This window comes from Zingiber officinale, chromosome 1B (genome assembly GCF_018446385.1).
Source record: "Zingiber officinale cultivar Zhangliang chromosome 1B, Zo_v1.1, whole genome shotgun sequence".
NCBI lineage: Eukaryota > Viridiplantae > Streptophyta > Magnoliopsida > Zingiberales > Zingiberaceae > Zingiber > Zingiber officinale.
Window position 1 is genome coordinate 14,564,422 of NC_055986.1, and position 11,206 is coordinate 14,575,627.

At 35.7% G+C, this 11,206-nt stretch overlaps 1 protein-coding gene across 1 annotated transcript; it reads right to left on the bottom strand.

Moving 5' to 3' along the window:
- Positions 1 to 9,933: 9,933 nt before the first annotated feature.
- LOC122042257 (LOB domain-containing protein 1-like) lies at positions 9,934 to 10,830 on the bottom strand. The gene is made up of 2 exons (XM_042602313.1): positions 10,543 to 10,830; positions 9,934 to 10,302 (listed from the first exon to the last, which is right to left on the bottom strand). The coding sequence occupies exons 1-2, from the start codon at positions 10,780 to 10,782 to the stop codon at positions 9,949 to 9,951; spliced, it is 594 nt and encodes a 197-aa protein (XP_042458247.1). The 5' UTR covers positions 10,783 to 10,830; the 3' UTR covers positions 9,934 to 9,948.
- Positions 10,831 to 11,206: the final 376 nt, after the last annotated feature.

Genomic DNA, 11,206 nt, shown 5'->3' on the forward strand with positions numbered 1-11,206 from the left:
TTGTCCAAAAATTTATGTATTAGGATACAATTTTGTACATAGCATACCGTATTTATTACTTCGACCCATAGATAGCTGTGAAGTGAAGATTCATTCACCATACTCCTAACAACCTCTTGTAAGACTATTCTTTCTCTCAACAACTTCGTTTTGTTGAGGTGTCCTAGGGGTAGAAAATTCATGTTTATATATATCCATTTTGTAGCATAAATTGACAAATCTCTCATTTTTAAATTCACCTCCATAATCACTTCTTAACTTCTATATTTTTAGATTTTTCTCATTTTCTACTCTTCTACAAAAAGTAATTAATGTTTCTAAGGTATGATCCTTATGTTTTAAGAAAAACACCTAAATGTATCTAGTAAAATCATCTATCACAACTAAGCAATATCTGCTATCATTCAATGAAACATGCTTACTACTATCAAACAAATTCATGTATAGTAGTTCTAATGCAGTAGATGAACTCAAAATAGTTTTACCTTTATAGGTAGCTTTGATTTTCTTACCCATTTGACACACATCACAAATTTGTCCTTTTAGAACTTCAACTTTGGTAATCCTTGCACCAACTCTTTCTTTGATAGCCTTTCAATGTTTCTCATGTTGGTGTGAGAAAGTTTCCGGTGCCAATGCCAAGTTTCTTCTTCTTTAGATATAAAATACTTAGCAAACACATCAGTAACATTAAATAATTCAACATGATAAATATTCTCCTTCCTATAGCCAATAAACATGGTAGTGCTTAGTTCACTATGCTTGATTATACATTGAGATTAGTTAAACTCAATTCTATATCCCAAATCACATAGTTAACTAACACTTAGAAGATTAAAAGTCATTTCTTTCACTAATAAAACACTTTTAATCACAAATTGTTCAAAAATTTGAATGTCTCCAATTCCTATATATAACATTTAATTAGCCATTATTACCAAAGGAAATGGTACATTTATTTTTGTTCTTAAGTGATGAGAATTTTGATGAGTCCCCTGTTATATGCCTAGAGTATCCACTATCTATAAATCATATTGTTGGATACTCCCCTTTGGCACATGCCTATTCAAACATAATGAACTAAATATTTTGGTACCCAAATGTTGGGTCTAGTAGCATCAACAACATATTACTTGGGTATCTAAGCTTGTACAATTTTAACTTTTAAAACATGATTTCTACTAATTAGGGATATGAATTTTAACTTCTTTGTTCTTTGATGTGTAACCTAATCTTGATTTGTTATAAACCACCCTTTGAGCTCCTAAAATCATGTCCAAATATTTAGAACTTGAAGTAAACTTTTTCAAAGTACTTCTAAGATCATCTACTTGTAATTTCAAAGATGCTTTTTTATTACTGAGCTCATCAAATTGGTTAGTAGCATTTTCATGATGCATACAAGTTTCACATGACATAAAATCAACTTTAAGTGACTTTAATTCATTTTGTAGTTCTTTAACTATACTTTTTGATCTAGATAAAGCATTTGTTAAGCATGCAATGGTAGAGTATAGCTTTTCTAATTTAGGAGAGGTTACATTGTCATCACAAGATGATGACTTGATTGAGGAGTCCACATTCTGTCTATGAGCTAGTTTCTTATTTATCCTCGCTATTCTTAATATTGTTCAATGTCATGAGTGCTAAGTGTCTTGAAGTATTTATCTCAATTTCTTCTTCTAATGAGCTAGAAGATGAGTCATCCCACATGACCTTCAAGGCCTTCTTTTTGTTTGACTTATCATCTTATTTCTTTTACTCTAGACAATAAGTTTTGTAGTGCCCTTTCCTATTGCACTCATAGCAAATTGCATCAAATTTTGGTTTTGATCTTATCGGAAACTTACCCCTTCTTTTGTTATCACTGAACATCTTCTTAACATCTTTCTTGTTGAACTTTCTAGAGCGCCTCATCATCTTTTGAACAAAGTTTTTCATTTCATTTGATGATAACTCCTCACCACTATCACTGTCTTTTTCAGACTCAAAGGACTCTTCCTTCTTCTCCTTCTTCTTTTTTGTGTTTGTCTTCTTTCTCTTTTCACCTACAACCAATCTATACCTTTCTCCTTATGGCTTGCATTAGCTTGCTTATGCAATTCTAGTTCACAAAATAATTCATCTAGTTTAACAATTGAAAATCCCTTGAAACCTTATAGGCATCAACCATTGATAACCATAGTGAGTTTTTTGGGAAGGATTTTAATGCATACTTGATGAGAACTCAGTTCTCCACACTTTCTCCAACCGAATGGAGACTATTTAGAAGTTTCTTGAACTTCCCATGTAGTTAACTAACCATTTCTCCTTTCTTCATGACGAAATTCTACATTTGATTTACGAGAACGTCCCTCTTTGCAATTCTAGTGAGTCTTTTGTGCCTTCATTTACCTCAATGATCTTGTACCATAATTCCTTGGCACTCTTGCATGGACAAACTTTATTTAGTTACTCTGAACTAAGTCCGCATTGAAGGTTATAGTAGCCTTAGCATTTGCTTGTGCCTTCCACTTTTGATTAGCTGACCATCTTGAAGATTCTAGAATTTTTCCATCATGAGTTGGCACAACAAAACCCTCAGTTATAGAGAACCAGTTATCAATTTTAGTCATGAGGTAATTCTCCATATGGCTCTTTCAATAGGCAAAGTTATTTCCTTCGTAATAGAGTGGTCGAGTAGTGCTATGACCCTCTTTCAAAGACATCTTTGTAGTTCAAAACTTTTGCTCCTTTAGATGTAAGTCGTCCAAAGCAACATTGCTCTGATACCACTTGTTGGAACTAATAGAGCTAGGGTGGTAAATAGCTCGCTTCGATTTTTCTTGGTTTCACAACGAATATTTGAATCCAAGCACACTACAACGCTAACACCTTGATTTAATTGATATCCACCTCCTTGAGATGACTAATCCAAGAGTCTACACTAGCCGTCACAACTTTCACTATGTATGGAGAAACCTTTTATAAGATTACACAGTTCTCAAATGAAAAGCAACAGAGAAGAAGAAAAGAAGGATTACAAATTTTTGGCTTGGTTCGCCTTCTCTTGGTTGCTTTAAGATCTTGCCAATGAGAACTTGACAATAAGAAGAGCATAAGAATAGCAATCAAATAGTAACTCATCCTCGTGCCATAATCCCTCTTTGTAAATGCTTCAGAATCGACTCGTTTCTCTACTCTTTGTCGTCATCAATCAATTGGGAAACCAAGTCAATAGATTACATATAGTCTAATTTATCCATTGAATGGTCACTGGTTCAAGATCAACGGCTGAGATTATTTTATTTTGAATCCTAATCAATTGGTGTGAGTCTCCAATTAATTTGCAAGCTTAATTGATTCACTAATTGATTTGGAAGTCTTCTTTTATCGCAAACAAAGCCCACCAATCGATTGCACCAATCGATTGGTTATTCCTAATCGATTCGGCAACCCTCTATGTTCTCAAGAAGGTCAATCACTGCCCCCACGGGGTTATCTCGGCTGGTAAAGGCGTGGAAGTTTGCCACTGAGAACATGAGTTCGAGTCCGCAGGGCAACAGGGATTTATTCCCTATCCCTGTGCAAAAAAGTCTCGGCCCACTGCGTACTTGCCACCGAGCTACCGTGATTTACCTCCCTCGTGATGACCCTGGGCAGGGTGCGGCGGGGGCCCTGAGGGCGAGGGTTTCACCTTTTGCCACAAGAAGGTCAATCACTATTCCAAAGGCTAATAGCCGTCCGTGATTTACCTCCTTTGTGTTGGTCCTGGGACGGGTTGGCAGGGGCGCTCGGGGCGAGCGTATTCGCCTTTTGCCACCAAGAAGGACGGTCAATTGATTAATTTGGTAGTTAGCAACCCTCCGCATTCTCGAAGAAGGTCGGTGAATCAATTGATTATGCCCAATCGATTGGAATCAATTTGGTAATCCTCTATGTTTTTGAAGAAAGTCGGTCAATTGATTGTACCAATCGATTTGCCAGTGACTAATCGATTGGATGATCGATTGGGAAGACTTTTGTGTGCTCGAGTTTGATTATCAATCGATTTAGCCAATTGATTGGATGATCGATTGGGAAGACTTTTGTGTGCTCGAGTTTGATTATCAATCGATTTAGCCAATTGATTGGTACAAGCACACTTTCAAGCGAAACTAATTACGTCATATCAGATGAACCTCCTATTTCCTAGACTTTGTACTAGGAGTTTTCTAATCTTTGGGTCTTCATCTACTATAGCATCCGATCTCACGATCTGTTCAGGTTCCAAACTTTTGCCAAGAGTCTAGTTTTCAACTTTCTTGAAATTCTCTTTCCTTGTATCTAATCTTCCGATTTGTAAGGATTTCTTTTTGCTAAGAATCTAGTCCTTGATTTTCTTAGACTTTTCTTGAACTTCTCTTATTCCATAAACTCATAACTTAAATTACATCTAACATATTAATGTAAACTTAAATAATTATCAATAATTATAATTTCTAATCGATCCCTGATTACTCCGATGAAAGTCAAAAGAAGCTCTTCAGAGTCGAAGCGAAAACTTAAGTCTTTTTTTTAATATTTCGTCAGCCATGCGAGTTTTAATCCTTTATTTGTTCACTAATATTTAACTCGTTTATCTAATTTTTAGTTTCTAAAATTTGTCTTTACGTATTATTGCTATTATTTACTGCAATATATTATTATAAATTTTATTATATTGTGGCCGAAATTGCATGATTCCATTTGGTGTTCTCAATCGTTTCAATCGCCAAATCGACTTCCAATTGATATACGTACGCATCGTGGTTCACACGTTGGTAGTGAACCGTCAAATTAAATGAACACTGATTAAGACACATTTAGAGTCAGCGACAGTCAGGACAACATCGAGACCAATTGTTTGTTTTGGTCCGTGTCAGACTGCTATTTTTTATCTAACACGTTTTCTTTATAACGGTAATTTACTAAAACCACATGTACTTTTTTAAAATACTAAAATCATATAATATGCTCTATTTTTAAAATTAATTAATCACACCCATAGATTTTCTAAGATACTCTTTCCTGATAGTTTGCCTTCATCCTTCTGCTTGAATAAGCAACTGACATATTTATGAAATTATATGACAGTCGCAAAATAACAGCCAGATGGTCATAAATTTGAGACTGAGTTGACGTCTACTGGTTCCATATTAAAAATATATGAAAAATAATAATAAAGGTATAAGATAAAGATTTAAAATGAGAATTTTTAAATATAGTCTACAAATAAATTTATGAGAACGTAAAATATAAGGCAGATAATAATATATTGTTATAGAGATATGTAAATTTTTTATCCTAATTATTAGATCCATGGTCAAGGTGAAATGTGAAAGGAGGTAATGATAATAATAAAAATAATTTTTAATTAATTTTAATCAATTAAAATTTATTATATTTTATACATAATCGATATCGATATGAATTAAATAAAAATAATAATATTTTTAAGTATATTATATTACTATGTTTATAATTATTATGATTGTATGTCTTATTTAATTTTTTTATTGTGTTAGATGATTTGTATAAATAAATTTATTAGTTTTAGTAATATGACCATCAACAAGTTTTATGTTATTTCTCTCCTCTATTTATTAATTTCAACATGGTATCATAACTACAAGAATTTTTACATCGAAATTTGATATCATCGTCTACAGTACGATAACCTCGACAACTTCGATAATAATAACTTTTTTTCTCTTTTCATCAATAATTTTTTTTATCGAAGCATCGCCACAGCGCCATCTGTCTGCACCTCCTTATTTTCCCTTCGCGCCACCGCCACGTCTCACGGTGAAACAGGACTACAGAATGTCTCCTGGTGAAATGTCAAGTTTTTCAAACGTTTTTTTATTTTTAACTTCTGATGGTTCCATGGCTACAGGTTGTTAAAGTATCAATTTTCTATTGCATACAAATATCGATTCACAGAGATTGAGATTTATGTTCTGTTAGATACTTCTTTGTGGCTATATTGTTTATTCGGTTTAAAAGGAGCATGCCGACCCGGCAATCTCACTACAACTAATTCTTTAAGGTCAAAGAATTCCGGAGAGCCAGATCTTTTCTGCAGGATGACGATGAATTGATAAAACAAATGGGAGTTTTCAGTGACGAGGGAGGGCATTTAAACTCTGGGCATGACAAACTTTCAGATTCCATGCCAAACTAATACTGCACAAGGGAGCTTCATTGATTTTTTTAACTTGACAAGTGTTTTTATTCACCACCGATAGTGTCAAATACTATTTTCAGCCATCGAAAATTCTTCCAGTAAAATCTATTACTATCAAGGGACGAGTTATTTATTTTCGATGTTAGATACTCAACGACATCAAGGTGACCAAAAATAAAGTTTAAACCGATGTCAAATTTATTACATCGTTGGTCATACTGATATTCATTGCTCTAGAAGATTTGATTGGTCTTATAGTCGGAGAAGATGTCAAATTTATCTCAGAATTGAACATATTGGTATTCAATGTCCTAAAAGATTTAACTCAAATTTTGTTGGTGGTCCTGTAGCATTGGAGCAACCAACTATTTCACAAGGAGAGCACGCATCTTCAAATCGACCACCATCTTCTTGGCATTCTACAACCCAGTCATCTCATTCTGGAACATTCTCACATTCTATCTCTCCTAATATAGGTTCATCGACTCTTGAGAACCCAGGATGACATCCGGATTTTGGAACAACTCATCATGTCACACCGGAATATAATATTATCACAGAAGCTTCGCGTTATGATGGACCCGACATGGTACAGATAGGTAATGGCTCAGATTTACAAATTACTCACATTGGAAACACATCTTTTCACTTATGCGGTCGTACTTTTCGCATGCGCAACACTCTTCGTGTTCCTTCTATTACTAAAAATTTACTTTCCGTCCGTCAATTTGCTCTTGATAATAATGTGTTCTTTGAATTGCATCCTCATCATTGTCTTGTGAAGGATCCCACAACAGGAAATATTCTACTTCGAGGAAATATTAAAGACAGTCTTTATCATCTTCAAGCCACCTATACTAATGCGTTTGTTGGAGAACGCACTGATAAATTCTCTTGGCACTCACGTCTTGGTCATCCATCTCTACGTGTTGTTCAAAATATCATTAACCAGTATGATTTACCAATTTCTTTAGCCTCCTCTTCTCAGTTATGTGAAACTTGCATGAAAGCAAAATCTCATAAATTACTTTTATGTCTTCTTCTCACACTTCTAGTTTTCCTTTAGAAATTATTTACTCTGATGTGTGGGGTCCTGCTCCTATTCTATCTAATCAAGGTTTTCTTTATTATGTTATTTGTATTGACAATTCCAGCAAGTTTACTTGGATTTTTCTTAAGAAAAGAAAGTCTGATCTCTTTGATATTTTTTGTTGCTTTCAAAAACAGGTTGAACACTATTTTTATAGTAAAATTCTCTCCCTTCATTCTAATTAGGGTGGAGAGTATCAAGCGCTTCATCGTCATCTTACTTCCTCTGGCATCATCCATCGACATTTCCCTATTCTACAAATGTCATTAGGAATTTTCAATATTTGTTCTGATTTATGTGGATGATATATTAATAACTGGTAGTGATCAAAATGACATTACTACTTTACTACATCTTCTCCTTCAAGAGTTTCTTATTCGGGATCTTGTCAATGCTTGTTTTTTCTTTGGCATAGAGTTTCTTTCACATTCTGAAGGTTGTCATCTCTCTCAGAGCAAATACATTACTGAGCTCCTACAACGAGTTAAAATGAACGGTGCACGTCCTATCTCCACACCAATTATTGAGGGTAGTTTCACTGCACCTTCATCCTCCTCTTCGATGTCCAATTACACGACCCGATATTATTTTCACTGTGAATCGTGTCTGTCAATTTATGCATACTCCTACTGAACATCATTGGGAAGGTGTTAAGGGAATTCTTCGATATCTCAAAGGCACTATTCTATATGGTCTTCTTTTATATCGTCAGTCTTCACGAGAGTTGATTGCCTACAGTGATGCAAATTGGGTTGGATCTCCCAAAGATATATGTTCTACTAGTAGATATGCTATATTTCTTGGGTGAAATCTTGTTTCCTGACTTTCAAAGAAGCAACCTATAGTCTCTCGCTCGAGTACTGAAGCTGAATATAAAGCTATCGCTAACGCAACGTCAGAAATTATTTGGCTACAATATCTTCTTTCAGAATTATACTTTTTCCCAACTGCTACGCCTAAAATATGGTGTGATAATATTGGAGCAACTTATCTTGCGGCAAATCCGGGATTTCATGCTCGTACCAAGCATGTAGAGATTGATTTTCATTTTGTTCGCGAGCATGTAGAGACTCGACAACTTTCGGTTTCTTATATCTTTACGGAAGATCAAATTACTGATATATTTACTAAGTCATTATCTAGATAACGTTTCACAAAGCTAGCACTCAAACTCAACATTCAGGCACTCTCGTTGAGTTTGTTGGGGGGTAATGACAATAATAGAAATAATCTTTAATTGATTTCAATCAATTGAGATTTATTATATATGGCACACAATCAAGATCGACATGAATTAAATAGGAAAAATAATATTTCCAAATCTACTATATTAGTATGTTTATAATTATTATGATTGTATGCCTTATTTAATCTTTCCATTATTGTGTTGGATAATTTGTATAAATAAGCCTATTGGCTTTAGTAATAAGATCATCAAAAAGTTTTATATTATTTCTCTCCTCTACTTATTAATTTCAACAGTGTGGACTTTTAAAGGAGAGAATTTTAAGTGAAAAGTTCAAACAAATTAAGGATGACTTAATATTTGACGAAAATTCTAGGAGAGTGAACCCTAAGTGGTGAAAAGTCTAAATAGGTAAATAATGATCAAATGCTTGATATCCTGGGAAAATAAATCCTAGGTGGTAAAAAGCTCAAGCATGTCAAAGATGATCGGATGCTTGATCGAAATCTTGGAGAGTGAACCCTAGGTAATAAAAAAGTTTTAAAAGAGAGAAGTGACCTCGATTAACCGGATGTTTGAGGTGAGAATAGGAACAAGTCAAAGCTGGTTGAATGCTTGAGGGAGGTTTGAGCCATGAGAATAATAATAGTCTTTTGTTTGAAGGAAAAATTGTTAGAAATACAATTAAAGTCCTACATGAGAAATACATTGCAAAGATCATGTATTTATAAGATGAATGATATTTTCTTTGTAATGAGGTCTTTTGGGTTGAGTCAAAAAAATAAATTCATGAAAACTTAAGCCCAAAGTGTATAAAGTGTATAATATCATACTATTATGAAGATTTATAATTTTTTTTCCTAACAAAGTCAATGAAATTAACTGTGAAATTAGGGACGAATCAGTAGGGGAGGTCATGCCCCCCCCCCCCCCCCAAAGGTGGAGGAAGAGTTTAGCCAGTTAGTTGTCGACCGGTCGATCATGCTACTCTGCGACAATACCTTCATGGAGCAAGTCATTACACAGCTGGTAGATACATCAATTCGGAAATCTCCCGAAAGTGAAGGAAGAGTTTAGGCTACCGTCGATTAGCCGATCATGCCGCCCTATGACGGCACCTTCATCATGTAAGTCATCTCATAGTTTGAAGACACATTAACCTACCCTACCAATTTAAAATCCTACATCCGTCCCATGTGAAATCGTAACTTGGCGTCTTAGAATTATCCTAAAAGGTTGAGGAAGATAAACTGCATATCGAAAAAAAGCTAAAAAAGTATTTTTAAAAATTGATACAGTGATTTATTAATTTTAAAAATAAAATATATAATTTGATTATTAAGAAAATAAATTAGTGTTGGGGGTAAAAGATGATACGCCTCTTCCCAACCCACAGGCCACAGCCGTGGAAAAGATCAGCACCGACATTTAGAAATTAAACTACTGTGAACATAGATATTCGTGGATTTAATTATATAAATTTTTCTATATGTCCCACGACGGCTCGCATCCGGAGGAACTGGCAAATACGTAGCTCTGGCTGATGTCTTCGAGGAAGCAGTCATTGTTCTGAAACATGCAGTTTGGAATTGGATCGGGTGGTTGAGAGGAGGAATCTTGCTCGATGTCCATGCAAATCAGGGCGAGCAAGTTCTTGTTCTGAGCTTGGAGGTTGATGAGCTCGGCCTGAGTCCGGGCCAGTTGAGCTTGAAGCTCGCCGACTTGCTTCTGAAGGTGGCATATCGTGCCTGCGCACCCGTAAACTGGATCGCGAATTCGGGCGCTGGCTTCATACACCATGCTGCTCACTGCATCGGCTCTCTGGCTCTCTGGCAAATCCTGCCATTTATTAAAAGGTTTCCAATTGTTTGAGATTCCATACATGATAAGGCTATAATGTTAAGTTTTGATTCGCTAATAGCCAGACTTAATTTCTTCAAACTGAATTGTCATGTCATTGTCTACTTAAGGACAGCGATGGATGAATTATTAATGAAATGCTAATTTGTGTTCCGAAATTGGAACCTAAACCCATTTTTTTCAATGGAATTCTTAAATTTGATCGATTTAAACGAGTACCTGCAAGAGTTTGATAATGTTGCTGGCGCCGAAGAGGCGGTGCGCGGTGGTGAACTTGAGGGGCTCCGTCCGCGGAAAATAAGGCGCGAGCACACACTTGTCGGCGCACCGTCGGCGAAGGATCTTGCAGGCGGCGCAGGGGCTGTGGATTGAGGCAGGCGCCGGCAGGGACGAGATGGGCGACGACGACGTAGGGGAGGAGAAATGGTGGAAGCTGGTGGTGACGTCACTAGACTCCATGGCGATCAGAGAGGGAAAGAGAGAGAATGATGATGACTGATGAGGCGGTGGCAGAGGGAATTGCGGTTTACTGGAATAATCGAGCCACCGGAGAATAAATATATAGAGGCGTGGGAAGGAAGGAGAACGTGTTCCCTCGGATGGGTGGCATTAAATCACGTGTTGCAGTTTACCGTTCTTGATTAATTAGCAGGCGAATACTCATTGAGTCATTGATGCGGCAGAACCAGTCCCATGGCTCATATGATCAAAAAATCATATTAAATTGTCAGTCAAATTTAAGGTGGATCTGAAGTGACCTAAAGGAAATTGAACTCAACTCAGATGAGATTCAGACTTGAACGAACCTACTTAACATATTCATTTCAAGAAATAAATTTTACTTGAAGACAAAATAGCTATTAAGACTTGGGCTTAGTCATCG